Source organism: Salmo trutta, chromosome 33 (assembly GCF_901001165.1).
Source record: "Salmo trutta chromosome 33, fSalTru1.1, whole genome shotgun sequence".
NCBI classification, from domain to species: Eukaryota; Metazoa; Chordata; class Actinopteri; order Salmoniformes; family Salmonidae; genus Salmo; species Salmo trutta.
In genome coordinates this window covers 10,290,858-10,309,692 of record NC_042989.1, presented here as the reverse complement: position 1 = coordinate 10,309,692, position 18,835 = coordinate 10,290,858, and the positions used below count along the sequence as shown (strand labels likewise).

The 18,835-nt window shown below is 42.8% G+C and overlaps 1 protein-coding gene across 1 annotated transcript; it reads left to right on the top strand.

The window, feature by feature from the left end:
• The first annotated feature begins 584 nt into the window (after positions 1-584).
• scfd1 (sec1 family domain containing 1) lies at positions 585-17,883 on the top strand. The gene is made up of 24 exons (XM_029729761.1): positions 585-703; positions 1,316-1,475; positions 1,807-1,897; positions 2,118-2,240; positions 2,460-2,547; positions 2,663-2,752; positions 3,169-3,224; positions 3,744-3,829; positions 4,248-4,347; positions 6,744-6,883; positions 7,184-7,274; positions 7,394-7,473; positions 7,664-7,745; positions 11,135-11,231; positions 11,378-11,448; positions 12,889-12,968; positions 13,097-13,159; positions 13,361-13,436; positions 13,764-13,817; positions 16,603-16,655; positions 16,760-16,793; positions 16,965-17,030; positions 17,193-17,261; positions 17,654-17,883. The coding sequence occupies exons 1-24, from the start codon at positions 673-675 to the stop codon at positions 17,675-17,677; spliced, it is 1,905 nt and encodes a 634-aa protein (XP_029585621.1). The 5' UTR covers positions 585-672; the 3' UTR covers positions 17,678-17,883.
• Positions 17,884-18,835: the final 952 nt, after the last annotated feature.

The window sequence follows — 18,835 nt, the reverse complement described above, 5'->3', positions numbered from 1 at the left end:
ATGTGTCCAAATAAGATTCCCTCATTGTGACCAATTAGCTAACTCACGTGCAATTGGGTGCTAATTAACGCTATGCTAACATCGGTGCGGCAGTTGGTCATATAAAATTATACCACCGCACTGGTATAACATGAATATTACAAAGTACATTATGCATAATGACAGTCTCACTTACTTCCATGGTTTCTATTTTTATCCATGTATGTTAGATTAAGATTCGCTTTCGTTGACGTTAATACCTTCGACATTTACCTCAATTTGGGTGACCTTGAGGGGTTCGGGTTAAACGCGTTTGACTCCTCCCACATTGAGCCCGGCCCAGACGTTTCACTCTGCCCACATTGAGGCCGGCCCAGACGTTTCACTCCGCCCACATTGAGCCCGGCCCAGACGTTTCACTCTGCCCACATTGAGCCCGGCCCAGACGTTTCACTCCGCCCACATTAAGCCCGGCCCAGACGTTTCACTCTGGCCACATTGAGCCCGGCCCAGACGTTTCACTCTGCCCACATTGAGCCCGGCCCAGACGTTTCACTCCGCCCACATTGAGCCCGGCTCAGACGTTTCACTCCGCCCACATTGAGTCAGGTCCCGAACTACACACTGCCTCTCAACCAAGCCGCACTTAGCCGCCACGTCATCTGTTGCCCCGTCACTGCATAAACAGAAAAGATGGCCGCCTCCGTCCGGGAAAAGCAGGCAGGTCTGTCAATGGTTTCGGTCATAGATTTTTGCTGAACGCAGGTTGTCGAATTGTTGATTCACATTGTAAAACCGACTATTTTATCTGATCCTAGCCTGTTGAATAAAATACGAACTTCCACGATGACCACTAGCCATCTTCACGAGAAAATCAATGCTAAGCTAACCTATTAGCTAGCTAACGTAAACGCGTTACAATAATATTATAAAGCAGCAACAAGTCGGTTGGCTAACCTACACTTACTACTACTCTTGACTTCACTAGATACTTTGATGTGGTTGTCCTGTCAAGGAACATGAATGCCACGCAGTGAATGACTGACAGATATAGCTAAACCGACTGCAGTATCGTTCCTTTGGATGAGTGGCTAACTAGCTAACGCTAGCTAACTAGCTATTTCACTCATCAAACTATTTCACTCGTTGATTGGCAGAAATGGTATGGCAAAGTCCCAGTTCCCCCAGTCCTGTGCCATGTTTAGTATGGCAAAAGTGGTGGTTGTGCCAAGGGTGTGGTGGGATGTGCAGCACCTATTGCACAAATATTTCCAATTGACATAATCTTAAACATTGGCCAAGCATGACTTTATACAGTATTCTTCTGTGTCCCCAGCTGCATTGAAGCGCATGCTGAATTTCAACACTTCTCCGTTGAAAAACACTGCTGCTGAGCCGGTATGGAAGGTGCTGATCTACGACAGGTTCGGCCAGGACATAATCTCCCCTCTACTGGCGGTCAAAGAACTACGGGACATGGGAATCACTTTGCACTTGTGAGTCACAATTTGACATCGCTGTTAATAATCTATTAATCCCCTTCACAAAAGGTAAATGTAGAGAACTAAAATCATGATGCACCAGACAAATAATTAATGAGGCTGTAAAGACTTTGAATATGAGTAATATAACCCATCAACTGTTCAGTATTTATTGAAAATGAAGGATCTACCAGTGCAGTATATTTCAAAGGACAACAACAGTTTTGAGAGAAGTTGAATTGAGCAATTGCAAATAAGTCCACAAACACAGCATTGACTTGGTGTCAATCAATGGAGGACACCGTCATCTAGAAAGGTCTTCAATGTATTTGATCATTCTCTATAGGTTGCTTCATTCAGACAGAGATCCCATCCCAGATGTGCCAGCCATCTATTTTGTTATGCCGACAGAGGAGAACATTGACCGGATATGTCAAGTAAGCATCCCTCACTCAGAATATCAACCTTACATCATCAGATATGATTAAACTCAGGATAGGTCTAGAGATGATAAGAAAAACTGTATTGGGCCACTGAGCCTATACATTTGGTGGCCTTGGCCAGATACATTTGTTGTCCAAACATTACATCCCAGACATGTAACATCCTACTAGTCCGTATATTGTTACATTCCATTGTTTTGTTTATTTTTCTCAGGACCTTCGTAACCAGCTGTATGAGTCATACTATTTGAACTTCATCTCAGCCATATCCAGAAGTAAACTAGAGGATATTGCTGGTGCAGCTCTCTCAGCCAACGCTGTCACCCAGGTTACCAAGGTGAGTCCAACACACACTAGTTCACCTCTCTTCCAGGCTGTCTCTCAAATGGTACCCTATTCCCTATATAGTGCACTACTTTTTTTTCCCTGTAGGGCTCTGATCAAAAGTAGTACATTATGTAGGGGATAGGGTGCCATTTGTTACTCCGTCCTAGTCATTTCTAAAACGCATCACATTACAGGGTATTGAACAGTAAGGTATTTTTTGCTTTCGTAGGTGTTTGATCAGTATTTGAATTTCATCACACTCGAAGATGATATGTTCATCCTCTGTAATCAAAATAAAGAGCTCATCTCCTACCATGGTAAGTTCATTGTATTTAGAAACTGTGCTAGATTGCACTTTGCCATTTTCATCAGATCTTATTCATGATTAGCTGGCATGATTGTATTTGACTTTTCCTATTCCCTTTTGATTAGCGATTAACAAACCGGACATCATGGACACAGAGATGGAGGCCATCATGGATACGATAGTAGACAGCCTTTTCTGCTTCTTTGTCACTCTGGGTGGGTCTTTCAACATAATATTATTAGTGCCACAATACTATTGAGACTCCTTGAGAGAACATTGCTTTGGTATTTCAAAATACTGTAAGATTGTTTCATTTACTCAGGTGGTACCATTTTCTCCCTGCTAGATGGCAGCATCACTTTTGTTATTACTCACTTGAATCGAATCGATACCAAAATCATATTTCGTAGAGAGGAAAACTATTTGAAAGTAAAGGCCAATGGTGAAAGTGTGACTATATGATGCATTGAGTAAAGTAAACCCACTGCATGCCTACCTTGCAGGTTGTATACGATTCTCAGTTTTATCCTCATGGGATTCACAGCACATCCTCATATTCTCTATAGACAAGCTCTGCTAAAGTCATCAATGCCCTCTATTGGCAGTTAACAGATCCGTTTTGTTTTCTTAGGTGCTGTCCCCATAATCCGCTGTCCAAGAGGGAATGCTGCGGAGATGGTCGCGGTGGTGAGCATCATCCTTCCTCATTTATAACTCTCTGAATTCTCCTCAGCCGCTGTCAGGGGCCCAGTCTGTCTGTCAGTCTAAATACACTTTGTATTATGTCTTGGCAGTGCAGACAGGGCTGGGAGAGGGAGAGTAGTACCCATCCCCAGTGGGTACAGTGAAAGAGGAAATTAGTAATTTGAGGACGACATCCAAATCCACCCACCTCCAAAATCTCACTGTTTGCAGACGGTATTTGCAGGTAGATTCTTGATGTGGGGAGGAATGTTGATGCAGTCAGTGTGGAAGCTGATCCTCCAAGAACCTTAATGGATGGATGCAGTGTTTCTCCTCCAGTTACACAGCACTGCTCTTTGTTCCCTATACTGTACTGCTGTGTTGTGGTGAGGGTCTCTAAGCTCTCAGTGAAACGCTGCAAGACTGTGTGCTAAGCGTATATCCGGTTAAGAAGACGTAAGGTGTCTTACCTAGCTGCATAAGAGGCAAAACTATCTAACCCAGTTTCTCTGTTTGTTGCAGAAACTTGACAAGAAGCTAAGGGAGAACCTGCGAGACGCCAGAAACAGCCTGTTCACTGGAGACAATATGGGGGCCGGCCAGTTCAGGTGGGTCAGGGTGCAGATTAGTACACTGGGTATGAACCATAAAGAGAGCAGACTAGATGTAGACATTAATATCATGATTCTGTACTGTACCACGGAAGGCCTACTCCATTCCCTAAGACAAACATAAAATGGCTTCCCACACACACACACGCTGTGCTACACAATGTCTTTGTCTAACTCTGAAGTGGAAATGTGCTATTCTGCTTTTCTCCTCTCCTCTGTTCTCCAGACTCACTGAGTGGTTAGCTAGGCCTTCGCTAAGTGGTGGATGAAGTGAAAACAGTCATGCTTCCTCTGGGAAGCTCTAAGCAGGATCTATTTCAAGTCTTCTTTTGTTTCAGCTTTGGTGGAGCAGAGAGAGCCAGTGGGGAACTCTGGGTACATTTATCATCCTCTCATTTCATCTCTCTCTCTTTAGCTTCCAGAGACCCCTATTTGTACTTGCTGACCGCAACCTGGATCTTGCCACCCCCCTCCACCACACATGGACCTACCAGGCCCTCATCCACGATGTGCTGGTAAGACTAACGGGAAGCCAGGGATACAGGGAGAGAGAGAGGAGCAAATCTGTCATACTCCCACCACTCTGTTATGATGGACTTAGCAGACACATCATACACTATGACAAAAACTAAGGGCTTACCCATGAGAAACGTCCACTCCACAGTCTTGAGTAATTTATGGTGAGTGGTGTTGTTGGGTGTATGGTATTTTGCGCTCTGTATAGGATGAACTATGAGTATACACGGCTCAGTAGTGTGAATTGGGATTTATACAGTTGAAGTCGGAAGTTTACATCCACTTTAGACAACTACATTTCAACTCGGTTTTTCACAATTCATGACATATAATCCGAGTAAAAATTCCCTGTCTTAGGTCAGTTAGGATCACCACTTAATTTTAAGAATGTGAAGTGTCAGAATAATAGTAGAGAGAATGATTTTTTTCAGCTTTTTATTTCTTTCATCACATTCCCAGTGGGTCAGAAGGTAGCATGCCTTTAAATTGTTTAACTTGGATCAAAGGTTTTGGGAAGCCTTCCACAAGCTTCCCACAATAAATTGGGGCAATTTTGGCCCATTACTCCTGACAGAGCTGGTGTAACTGAGTCAGGTTTGTAGGCCTCCTTGCTCGCACACACTTTTTCAGTTCTGCCCACAGATTTTCTATAGGATTGAGGTCAGGGCTTTGTGATGGTCACCTCAATACCTTGACTTTGTTGTCCTTAAGCCATTTTGCCACAACTTTGGAAGTATGCTTGGGGTCATTGTCCATTTGGAAGACCCATTTGCGACCAAGCTTTAACTTCCTGACTGATGCCTTGAGATGTTGCTTCAATATATCCACATCATTTTCCATCATCATGATGCCATCTATTTTGTTAAGTGCACCAGTCCCTCCTGCAGCAAAGCACCCCCACAACATGATGCTGCCACCCCCATGCTTCACGGTTGGGATGGTGTTCTTCGGCTTGCAAGCCTCCCCTTTTTCCTCCAAACATAACGATGGTCATTATGGCCAAACAGTTCTATTTTTGTTTCATCAGACCAGAGGACATTTCTCCAAAAAGTACGATCTTTGTTCCCATGTGCAGTTGCAAACCGTAGTCTGGCTTTTTTATGGCGGTTTTGGAGCGGTGGCTTCTTCCTTGCTGAGCGGCCTTTCAGGTTATGTCGATATAGGACTCGTTTTACGGTGGATATAGATACTTTTGTACCTGTTTCCTCCAGCATCTTCACAAGGTCCTTTGCTGTTGTTCTAGGATTGATTTTCACTTTTTGCACCAAAGTACGTTCATCTCTTGGAGACAGAACGCTTCTCCTTCCTGAGTGGTATGACGGCTGCGTGGTTTCATGGTGTTTATACTTGTGTACTATTGTTTGTACAGATGAATGTGGTACCATCAGGCGTTTGGAAATTGCTCCCAAGGATGAACCAGACTTGTGGAGGTCTACACATTTTTTTCTGAGGTCTTGGCTGATTTCTTTAGATTTTCCATGATGTTAAGCAAAGAGGCACTGAGTTTGAAGGTAGGCCTTGAAATAGATCCACAGGTACACAACCAATTGACTCAAATGATGTCAATTAGCCTATCAGAAGCTTCTAAAGCCATGACACAATTTTCTGGAATTTTCCAAGCTCTTTAAAGGCACAGTCAACTTAGTGTATGTAAATTTCTGACCCACGGGAATTGTGATACAGTGAATTATAAGTGAAATAATCTGTCTGTAAATAATTGTTGGAAAAATGACTTGTGTCATGCACAAAGTAGATGTCCTAACCGACTTGCCAAAACTATAGTTTGTTAAAAAGAAATTTGTGTAGTGGTTGAAAAACAAGTTTTAATGACTCCAACCTAAGTGTATGTAAACTTCCGACTTCAACTGTGTGTATATATATATATATATGCAAAGGTGTGTGATTTTTCAAGGCAGCGCTACTGCAATTACCTTGTGTGTAAGATTAAGAATAGGGTAAATGCTGGGGTATGTGCTCAGTGCGGTGACCTGTGCCAGAGGTCATAAATATTTGTGAGGAACCATTTTCCAGAATCCCTGCTTTAAAATTATTTCTGGTGTAAAAAAAAAAACGATCCCATCTCCTCTCCTATCCTTAGTTTTCAGTATTACGAGTCCTTTGTTTTAACCTCAATATATTTATGACAACGGTTGTTATTTTGAATGTAGGTATTATGATGATGTAAGTAGATATCAGTGTTTATCCCAGAGGTATCTATGGACCAGTCTTTTTTTTCCGATGATGTAAGCAGAAATATGGCCAGACTACACATCCAATAGGATCTCCGCCAACCATCATCCCAACACTGAAAAACACAATCACTCAGAAATGACTCTATTTGCAGGAAAAATACTATCCGTAGTAGAAATGATTCTGCTGTGTGTGTGTGTCCTAGGACTTCCACCTGAACAGGGTCAGTATGGACGAGTCTGTGGGGTCAGAAGCTTCCCCTTCCGGAGCCAGACCCAAGAAGAAAAATAAGAAGAGTTATGACCTCACAGCCGCAGACAAATTCTGGCAGAAACACAAGGGCAGGTTAGGAACTCACTTGTGATGATTACTGATTCAGAGGGTAGGTTGTGGCCGATGCTTTATAACTAGGTAGCAACAGTATATTCCAAGCTTTGCTTGTTAGAAACTCCATTCCATTGGCTAAAGTGTGATTTTAAACTACTGATTTAGAAGGTAGTCTGCGTTTGATGCTTTATAACTCAATAGTACCAGTATATTTCAAACCATTTTTAAAGTTATGCTTTATAACTCAGGAGCAACAGTATATTTCAATCTTTGCTGTTGTGAAGTTCTTCTTGGCTGAGGGGTTGTTTTGACTTCCAGCCCGTTCCCGGAGGTGGCTGAGTCTGTACAGGAGGAGTTAGACACGTACCGAGCCCAAGAGGACGAGGTGAAACGCCTCAAGAGCATCATGGTAAGAAGGCGCACAGGCGGTTTTCTACAGCTGTTCAATGAAGTAGTCTCACTGAAAACAATGGACGACACTCACACCTGCAAATTCCCCACTAAAATTAGACTTTTGATCTTCTCCAGGGGTTGGAGGGTGAGGATGAGGGTGCCATTAGTAGTATTAGTATGTCAGACAACACCGCAAAACTTACCTCAGCTGTCAGGTGAGCATCATTGTAGAATTTTCATTTTATTTGAACTAGGCTAGTCAATTAAGAACAGGTTCTTATTTACAATGACGGCCTACCCGTAAATGTAAATATACAGTATTTCTATATTATTATTTATTCATTGCTACGCCGTTATTGACTGTGCTCAGTCTGTACCGAAACTGTTCTGTGTTTCCTCTACTAGCTCCCTACCAGAGCTTCTGGAGAAGAAGAGGCTGATTGACCTCCACACTAACGTAGCCACCGCCGTTCTAGATCACATTAAGGTTAGTATTAAACCCGGTCATGGCCAGACAGTGTGTTTTCTATGTCTAGATAGAGGGGGTTCTCTCTATGTCCATAGTGCACTGCATCCAATTAACACTTTTTTCTGATATTAAACATGTATGAAAGACTGCTGTGCAGTCTGTTTGAGCTCTAACATCTCAGAGCACTCACTATAAAGTTGTTACAAAATCTGCCAGTAAAGGACTGTTGAAACATCCTCTTGACTTGGACTAAGTTAAGTGTACCTATTAAGCCCACATACACATTAAGCCCACTTCCATTTATGGATTAAATGAATGTTTCAACCAGTTCATGTGGTGGTTTTTATTCTAAGCCAATTAAATGTTTTCTTATTAAGTTATCGACCGTTATGTGTAAGTTCCTACTAGTTGCCAATTTCAAAGCTGCAAAAAAACTTTGGTGTGGAGGGGCGACTCAGATAAACATATTTTTAGTACCTCAGATAAGTGGTTATACTTAAGAGATGAATGTGTTGATATATGCACATGATGGCATACTACATGGGTATGAATGACTATTTCTTGCTAATTGAAAGTGGGTTTGTCATGCTAGCAGTCGTACCACATGTCACGGTCAATACAGTAGCAACATAGCTTGGTGAACCACAACAGTATGAGATCTCGAGCACTCACCGCTCATATTTCTTTAATGCATTTTGTCTTATTTATTTTAATGTTAAATGAACCTTGCATTGTTATACATAGATGCTTTTTAGTAAATTGGACATTTATCTTAAAGGGTACAGTAGCACCAAAAACACCCCCTCTATACAGAATGTAAATAAATATTGATCAATACTGACTTTGCATACTATTGTAGTATATAGTGTATATTTATACCTCAGACCATTAGTTTCCAAATATTTTGTAAGTAAACTTTGCTATTTTGTGTTTTTCATGGTAAATTATTGATGTTCCTATTAAGCCCAGTATGTTCCAATTAAGCCCAGTATGCTCCTATTAAGCCCAGTATGTTCCAATTAAGCCCAGTATGTTCCAATTAAGCCCAGTATGTTCCAATTAAGCCCAGTATGCTCCAATTAAGCCCAGTATGCTCCAATTAAGCCCAGTATGCTCCTATTAAGCCCAGTATGCTCCTATTAAGCCCAGTATGCTCCTATTAAGCCCAGTATGCTCCTATTAAGCCCAGTATGCTCCTATTAAGCCCAGTATGCTCCTATTAAGCCCAGTATGCTCCTATTAAGCCCAGTATGCTCCTATTAAGCCCAGTATGCTCCTATTAAGCCCAGTTTACATTGAAACACATGGGGATTGTGTGTGTAGATATCCCTAATATTCAATAAACCTGAGCATAAATAGTTTTTTCTTCAGATTTAAGTTGATAAAATACTGAAACTACACTAATACATATGATGCATCGATCCATGGTTCCTTTAGCAAAGGCTGGGACTGAGAGACTGAAGAACAGCTTCTATCTCAAGGCCATCAGACTGCTAAACAGCAATCACTAACTCAGAGAGGCTGCTGCCTACGTTGAGACCCAATCACTGGCCACTTTAATAAATGGATCACTAGTCTCTTTATACAATGCCACTCTAAATAATGCTACTTTAATAACATTTACATATCTTACATTACTCATATCACATATATATACTGTATTTTATACCATCTGTTGCATCTTGCCTATGCCGCTTGGCCATCGCTCCTCCATATACTTACATGTACACATTCTCATTCACCCCTTTAGATTTGTGTGTATTAGGTCATTGTTGGGGAATTGTTAGATTACTTGTTAGATATTACTGCACTGTCGGAACTAGAAGCACAAGCATTTCGCTACACTCGCATTAACATCTGCTAACCATGTGTATGTGACCAATAAAATGTGACTTGATTTGTGGTGGATAACCATAACTATTGGACAACTAATAATGCAGTTTGGGCCAGGAGATCCAGGCATTTCTATCTTTTTGTTCACCACATGTACCTTTGTCATGCAACAGTTGAGGGGTGGAGATTTGAAATTTGGCTTTAGGAAGACAAGTTGAACTAATTAACAAGAATAGCAGTACGGAAAATGTTAACCAGCTTTCAACTAATTCATTCAAAGTTGTGTGTGTTATGGTCTTTGTTGCATGCCTTCTTATCCACAGTGTGGGTGCAGGGTTGTGTTCTAACCATGCAGTAACACACCTAATTCAACTAATCAAGTCTGGATTGAAGTCTATGATTAGTTGATCAATTGAATCAGGTGTGTACTGGTTGGCAAGAACAAAAGCCTGGGTCGAAATTGATCTCTGTGGATACGATTGGACAACCCCTGTTATGAATGCTGCTTCCATGATGAATAGTGATGATCAATTAATTTGAACTTTAGGGGAGATGATTATAATTCAAGCTTACGTAAGAAATATCAGTTTTCAACATTTAGAAATTAATTAAAATAGATTATTAAAGAGGTGGGATTTGTTGGAACTCCCAAGAGCTTAAAGGTACATTCAGTACCTATTAAACCCAGTCCACACTTTTCACACATTTTATGAAATATTTTTCTCACAGAAAAAAAATGGTGTCATAAAACTTCACATGAGAGATTAATCTTTCAATTGATATTTTTTTTTTATATGTTTATTTTTGTTGTGTATTTTACCCCGTTTTTCTCCCCAATTTCGATCTTGTTTCATCGCTGCAACTCCCCAATGGGCTCGGGAGGCCAAGGCCTAGTCATGCGTCTTCCGAAACATGACCCGCCAAACCGCGCTTCTTAACACCCGCCCGCTTAACCCGGAAGCCAGCCGCACCAATGTGTCGGAGGACACACCGTTCACCTGCAGGTGCCCAGCCCGCCACAACGAGTCTCTAGAGCACGATGAGCCAAGTAAAGCCCCCCCCCCCCCGGCCAAACCCTCCCCTAACCTGGACGACGCTGGGCCAATTGTGCGCTGCCCTGTGGGACTCGTGATCACGGACGGTTGTGATACAGCCCGGGATCGAACCAGGGTCTGTAGCGATGCAGTGCCTTAGATGGCTGCACCACTCGGGGAGCCCTTCATTTGATAATTTTAACAAAAATATCTCAACTTAAGATTTTGGTGGGCACTTACTTATAGGTACTCTTTCCCTAATGTGTAGACTTTCCCTAATGTGTAGACTTTCCCTAATGCGTACACTTTCCCTAATGCGTACACTTTCCCTAATGCGTACACTTTCCCTAATGCGTACACTTTCCCTAATGCGTACACTTTCCCTAATGCGTACACTTTCCCTAATGCGTACACTTTCCCTAATGCGTACACTTTCCCTAATGCGTACACTTTCCCTAATGCGTACACTTTCCCTAATGCGTACACTTTCCCTAATGCGTACACTTTCCCTAATGTATAACTTCTGTGACCCATCTACAGAGCCGTAAACTGGACGTGTACTTTGAGTACGAGGAGAAGCTGATGAGCAAATCCACCCTGGATAAGTCTTTACTGGACATCATCAGTGACCCTGACGGTAGATGTGCCTCTGTGCTTATCTTTGCCAGAAATAACATAAATCATACATGTGCTATCTCGTGTACTTTGTCAACGGTCGGAAATACCTGAGATGCCTGTTGATGTAAGGTTTGTTAAACAACTTTGTTTTTGTCTTTGTGACAGCGGGAACACCAGAGGACAAGATGAGACTGTTTCTGATTTTCTACATCACAGCCCTGCAACCCCCTTCAGAGGTGAGGCCTGTCCCCCACTTAACCCTTACCCTATCAAACACATGCATACTAGACTTAACCCTGTCCCTATCAAAAACACACTAGACTCAATCACAGGTCGGAGAGGAGCCACAAGATACAGGCCCCTTTGTTAGGGAACTCTGTTGATTGGTCTGATTCACTACGGTCATATGCAGTATCATGTCCAATGGAACCACAAACGGCACAATAGCAACCTCAGTGGAGACACTTTGCGGTCTCACTGGATGTGGTAGTCTTAGTAACAGCACAATATACAATATGAAAAACCTTGGCCCTGGCTTGCGTTTCATTGTTTAGAACACCAAACATCAATTCTCAAATCATTTTTTTTGCATGATATTCAAACCAGCTTTTCTTCTTACAGCATTCAAAAGCTTTATTGTTCGATATGACACGTTAGAGCAGGTTCCAGGAACATCGATACCCTTTGAAGCCGAGGCCAAATGTCATTACTCCAGAAGTCCAATAATGCTTGTTCTGTTCTGAGCATCTCAAGGCCCTCTGTATAGGAGGACACCCAGCTCTCCACTGTGACTGTGGGTTCTACGTCTGCTTTCTTCAGGGAGGTGGCGCAGCTCAGGGACTAGCCTCTTAGGGACCCTGCTAAGACTTGGAAGACCCTAATACTGGCTCTGCTTCAAGCCCTGTCACCACCACCTCAGTAACCACAGTTCACCACAGAGGAGTGAAGTCAAGTCCCTCCAGCCGCCAGCTCCAAAGAGTATTCACAAAGTCTCTGAGTAGGAGTACGGATCCAGGATCAGTTCCCTGCTCGTCCATATAATCGTTTTCATTATCATCTAAAAGACAAAACTGATCCTAGATCAGCACTCCTGCTCTGAGGAGCATTAATATGGGTTTCTGGCTGCGGCTGCAGGCTGGGATCAGCGTTAGGAGCAGCCTGTCCTGGAGCATCATGTTGATCAATGGTCTTCCTAATAGCCCTTCTCCTCTGAGATGCCATTCTGTTTTCCCGGCCTGACAGCTGAAGTCAAGCAGGAAATCTTTTTCCACCGCCAACGTCTTGTGGTATTCCTCCTTTCATCTCTGCCCCCCCCCCCCCCCCCCTTTAACCTGAACCCGTCCAGGGCCGATTATTACCATGGGATTACCATCTCCTCTCTGCTCCGTTCTACAGTTGGTCCAGTATGTACATTTTTAAGGTGATTTGTTTTCACTGGATGCTGTGGTGTAACATCAGTTTAGTTACATTAAAAAGTACTTGTCTCTGCCATCATAATGTACTAATGATGTCACACTCTGTTTTAGGATGACTGGGTTTTTATTTCTTCAAGCTTTTTTAAGTCCCTGGTCGGTAAATTCCCTACTAATACTCGAATGCCCGCTCAATCACTTGTATGTTTTACCTTGGTGAAAACAGGCATACTGTTATCTTACTGGGGGTTTTCTGTGTTTCAGAGTGATCTGGACCAATACAAGAAGGCTCTTCTAGAAACTGGCTGCGACCTGTCCTCTCTCAACTACATCAAGCAGTGGAAGTAAGACATTACAAACAAGCTTGCGTTTTCATCATATAATGTTTCATACATGCAGAACCAAACAGATAATAAAACACATTGTTTTGGGTTCTTTCAAGGAGCTTATTATGAATATTTTGTTTTGCCAGGGCTTTCACAAAGATTGCTGCCACACCATCTAACTATGGGAACAGCGGTGTGAAACCTATGGGGTAAGAAAGAGAGAGCACTCTCTGTGTGCGTCCCAAATGGCACCTTATTCCCTATATAGTGCACTACTTTTGACCAGGTTAGTGTACTATGTAGGGAATAGGGTGCCATTTGGGACATTGCAGAGTTTCCCTTGTTTCAGGGGTCCCATAGACCTAACCCCCGTGCTGACCCTGTCCTCCTCCTGTCTCTCTATCCCACAGCCTCTTCTCTAGAGTGATGAACTCTGGCTCCCAGTTTGTCATGGAGGGGGTGAAACACCTGGTGCTTAAACAGCATGTGAGTAGCTTTACACACACACACACACACACACACACACACACACACACACACACACACACACAGATATACACGCACACAGAAACACACACATGCAGACTGAGTGATACTGAATGTCTCTTAATAGACAGGTGAGAGGAGCAGTCTCATCATGATACTGTCTGTACATGTGTTTTTAAAATGTCCAGATGTCCCTTGGCTTTGATGGGAAGGTTTTGCCTGGAGACACGTATGATAATATCTCACGCGGCTGCTCGTTGGAGTCAGTCTGTAGTGAATAATTACCTGGTAAGAAAGAACAGAGTTTTTAAAGTGTCTTTCTTTCAGAACCTGCCAGTCACGCGTATCCTGGACAACCTGATGGAGATGAAGTCCAATCCGGTGAGTCGTCTCCTCTCTTCCCTCCTCCTCTCTTCCCTCCTCCTCTCTTCCCTCCTCCTCTCTTCCCTCCTCCTCTCTTCCCTCCTCCTCTCTTCCCTCCTCCTCTCTTCTCTCCTCCCCCTCTACTGTGGACATTCCTCTATGTTTCTGCTTTGTTGCACCATCACATTCAGGAGGGAAGCATGCTGATGAATACAGTGGCAACAAGATGAACAGCCTAATGGGGGTCTCATGTCTGCAGTCGGAGACTTCTCCAATCATGCCCCCTTCTGATTAGATCACTTCTGAATATGTGGGGGGAAACTCGTCATCACAAATTGTGAAGACTGACAAGATTTTTTTAATAAAGGCAGCAACTGTAGCTAAGCTACTTTGTAAAATGTCAAATAGCTGTCTGCAGTCGTGTACACACAGTACTAGTCAAAAGTTTGGACACCTACACATTCCAGGGTTTTGCTTTATTTTTACTATTTTCTACATTGTAGAATAGTAGTGAAGACATCAAAACTATGAAATAACACATATGGAATCTTGTAGTAACCAAAAAAGGGTTAAACAAATCAAAATAATTTTATATTTGAGATTCTTCAAAGTAGCAACCCTTTGCCTTGATGACAGCTTTGCACACACTTGGCATTCTCTCAACCAGCTTCATAAGGTCGTCACCTGGAATGCATTAGCTACAGTTGCTGCCTTTATTAAAAAATCTAGTCCGTCTTCACAATTTGTGAAAAATAAAGTATAACCCTTGAATGAGTAGGTGTGTCCAAACTTTTGACTGGTTCTGTACCTGCAGATGACCTATGACCTCAGTGTAGTAGTGTTTAAGTCAAGTCAGTCCGTCATGTGCATAACAATATAGAAATGCCAGGAAGCTTCTGCTACAGCAGACATAGGGGAATGCATCCCAAATGGCATCCTATTCCCTATATAGTGCACTACTTTTGACCAGAGCCGTATGGGCCCTGGTCAAAAATCGTGCACTATGTAGGGAATAGGGTGCCATTTGGGATGCCACCCCAGTGATTAAAAACAGCTCTGTGAGGGTGGCCTGGTCTGCTCTGGGGGCTCCACGGTGGTGCGAAACCCTAGCCGCTAGCTGTCTGCAGGGCTGCAATAGAGCACATGGGCAGCACTGTGGACTCTCAATCCTCTCTCTGGGAGGGCAGGCACACACTGAACCTGGAGATTAGGTTACAGCTAACCCAGAAGCTCTCTCTACACTCCCTCATCTCTCTCTCAGCTCCTTACCAGCTTACCCTGAAGCAGAGGGAAGGTCCACTTCACTGAAAATCATTCACAAGCCATCCTCTGTGTACTCAACACTACACTTGTTAGTGTAGGCCACCAGACTTGAGGGAGGTCCCCTATTCCCCTCTGTGGTCCATGTCTAATGTTCCCTGGATCAGCTGCTACATCTATAGAGGTGTTACATCAACTTAGTCCCTTTGTGATTACCATCTCCCGCAGGTCCATAAACATTTGAGGAATGATAATTTGAACAAACGCTTTTCAATTTCCATTAGCTCCGTTCCATCTTGTGTCAGCATCCCAGGTGGCACACTATTCCCTTCAAAGTGCCCGTAGGGCTCTGCTTAAAAGTAGTGCACTTTATAGGGAATAGGGTACCATTTGGCACTCATTCTGTGTCTCTACAGCCAGGAGGGAGCAGGGATTACAGGATTCTGTTACTGGCTTTAGATGCCCCCCAACCCCTATCCCCACCTCTCCAAACACTGAATTGGACATAACAATATTATCATTTTCTCAGCTACTGGAATTACAGTGCACTGTACAAAGCGCTTCTTGTTCGGTGAGCCGAGAAGGAGAGGGGCACATCAGTCCAAATTCAACAGCCTCCATCCTCCCCTCCCTGTCCCGCATCCGATGGCCCTCTTGGACAGGTGTAATCTATCGCTGGTTCGTCTGTGTGAACACAATGCCATTCCTCTCCCAGGCAGCTTTAGCAGTGTGTTCAGGTTTGATATCAGAAGCCCTCTGCTGAACTGCCTCTCTCCTGTGTGGGGAAAGACGATAGCACAAAAATCTGGAGCATCTAGTCAGTTCAGAGAGACAGGGAGCTCCTCTTTCACCAGCCTGACTGCAAAGTATTTTCTCTTCTGGTGAAGAATGTGAGTGGGCCACGGCTCTGCCAGATAGAGGTAGATGCGTTCGGTCCATTGGGAAGAGAGGAGCGAGACTAGGGATGCATCCTAAATGGCAACCTATTTAGGGCACTACTTTTGACCAGGGCCAATAGGGCTTTGTTGTGAATTGTTAGATATGTTGTGAACTGTTAGATATTACTGCAATGTTGGAGCCAGGAAGTCAAGCATTTAGCTACACCCGCAATAACATCTGCTAAGTATGTGTATGCGACCAATACAATTTGATTTGGTCAAAACTAGTCCACTATAGGGAATAGGATGCCATTTGGGACTAAAGACTTGGTTCTGGGTTTAAGGAGGATGTATGAGAGAGGGAGGAAGCTCCACGGATCCTATTTAAGACTAGTTCTGGTAAATGTGACGTTTCTGTTGAACTCAGCCAGGTGTTGTCTGAATCTGAATTCTGCCTGATCTGATCGCACTTGAGTCAATTGGTTGACTTTGTCTCACAGGACCCATGCTTATGCAGGAGTTGCTTTTAGTAAGAGGAACTGGGTGACCTTGAGCAATGGGGGGGATTTTGGGGTTTCTAGAATTGTCCGAAAATGGGCTCTCTCTTGTTGTTCATGTGATGTATACGTTTGTTGGTGTATTGAGGATGTTTTTATGATCTGCAGGAGACTGATGACTACAGATACTTTGATCCCAAGATGCTGCGCGGCAGTGAGAGGTAAGACTTCAAGAGCTCCAAGGATAGCAGTTAAGGCCTCTAAATAGTAACGTGCATTTTCTGTCTGTGAGATCTGTGTCTAAACACTCCTGTTCTCCCAACAGCTCAACCCCAAGGAACAAGAACCCGTTTCAAGAGGTGAGTCCTGCCATGGTCAGCAAACAGACACACAAACAGGGCCTCCACTAAATCCACTAACTGCTGTGTGTTGTCCTGGTGTCTACCTTGGACTCACTGGGGGAGGGGGGGCACTAATCTGTGTGTATAATGTACATGAACCTGTCAGTGAGATCTCGCCTTCTGTTTCAGGCTGTCGTCTTTGTGGTCGGAGGAGGAAACTACATAGAATATCAAAACCTGGTGGACTACACAAAGGTAAACTATCACTCCAAATTGTTCTTCTTTTTTTTTATGAATGTTTTATTAAAATGTCTACATGTAACATTGTGACAAAAGTTTTCATTGTATTTTGTGAAACCTCTTCATATTTTCAGTTGAGTTTTTTTGAACAATGTGTATTTTGTGGCATCCTTTTAGGCAAAGCCAGGGAAGAGGGTGCTGTACGGATGCAGTGAGCTCTTCAATGCAGGGCAGTTCATCAAACAGGTACGAGGACCACCAGCCTTTGGGTACGTCCCAAATGGCACCCTATTACCCATATAGTGCACTACTACCCTATGGGGCCCTGGTCAAAAGTAGTGGACTGAATAGGGAAACTGCATTGTTGGTTAAGGGCTTGTAAGTAAGCATTTCACGGTAAGGTGAACCTGTTGTATTTGGCGCGTGTGACAAATAACATTTGATTTGATTTAAAAAGGGTGCCATTTGGGAAGCAGGCTTTTTGTTGAGTAATATAAATCATTTAAGCCCGACTCATAATATGGAATGATGACACCCATATTGTGGGTTTGTGTTAAATCACCTACACTGCTAAGTTGATCTTAGATTTCTTGTAGTGAGATGTATTTTTTATTGTTTCTCCGTGTTTGTCTCCACAGCTATCCTCACTCGGCCAAAAGTAAAAGCAAGAAAACATATGAACACTTTTTCTTTTCTTGGATTCCATTTCTCCTAAATACTCACAACTGCAATCAAGACCTCTCTAATCATTGATGATCGTTTTAAGTTCCTCTATATCCTGACTCTCTCTCTCTCTCTGATATTCCATGTGTTTTATAATGTGTACTATACTTACATTGTTTGTTTAAAGGCCCATTGCTGTCAAAAACATGATTTTCCTGTGTTTTATATTTCCATACTATGAGGTTGGGGAAAATACTGCGAAAATTCTTATAATGCTCTGTCTCAGTTGGAATTACGACAGAGAATGCTACCATAAGAGCTTTTTGAAAAGACCGCCTGAAATTATTGCCTGTTTTGGTGGGATGGAGTTTTGGTGGTAAATTAGTTAATAGACGAATAAGAAAGAGTTCCAAACCTCTCTGCCAATAACAGATAGTTTTCAGTTTTCCCATCCTCACTCAGACCACTCCCAGACAGTCCTACCAAAATTCTTGTTTGAGAAATTGCTCTTGCTAAGAAGCTATTTTTGTTACTTTTTGACCATTTTAATTGAAAACAATCGCAGTAAAGTACTTAATTGTTACCCAGAAATGATTTGATATTGATATAAAAACATCTGCATTGGGCCTTTAACTAATTTGCTTTGCACTCTCAACAAATAAAGTTGAATAGTCTTACTCAACATGGTTGCTGTGTAGTGTATCAACCAGAGTTTTCCAACTTGTCCTTTGTTTAATCTTATTCAGGATCAGGACAGGGTGTTTTAGTAGGGACTTCCTCTTGCAGCGAACAAGGATACAAATAAATAATATTTACAGTCTACAAATAGCCCCGTTTGTCTGTGTCCGTTCCCCTCAGGCGAGTTGGAGCTGATCTCGAATGAGCCAAGAAGCCAGTGTCAGTTTAGTTGCTGATCTAGAGTTGTAGCATGGAGAACTCACCACTATTATACAAGGTGCTGCTGTTTATTTTCTATATTGCCCAACACCATAGACTAAGACTTCAAGCTACCTTGACCAGCTTTAGGTGCCACCAATCAAAGTATGTATCGAAGTGTATTATTAGCTGACCTGACTTCCGTGGCTAGTGGCAGGCGTTGCATTAGACACTCTCATTAACCGGATCAAGGGATAAGGCTAATGTATGTAGGACACAAC

Coding starts and splice junctions, on each gene's coding strand:
- scfd1 (XM_029729761.1), top strand. CDS start 673: ATGGCCGCCTCCGTCCGGGAAAAGCAGGCAG. Junction 1,476..1,806: donor ATGGGAATCACTTTGCACTT/GTGAGTCACAAT, acceptor CATTCTCTATAG/GTTGCTTCATTCAGACAGAG. Junction 11,232..11,377: donor CATCATCAGTGACCCTGACG/GTAGATGTGCCT, acceptor TCTTTGTGACAG/CGGGAACACCAGAGGACAAG.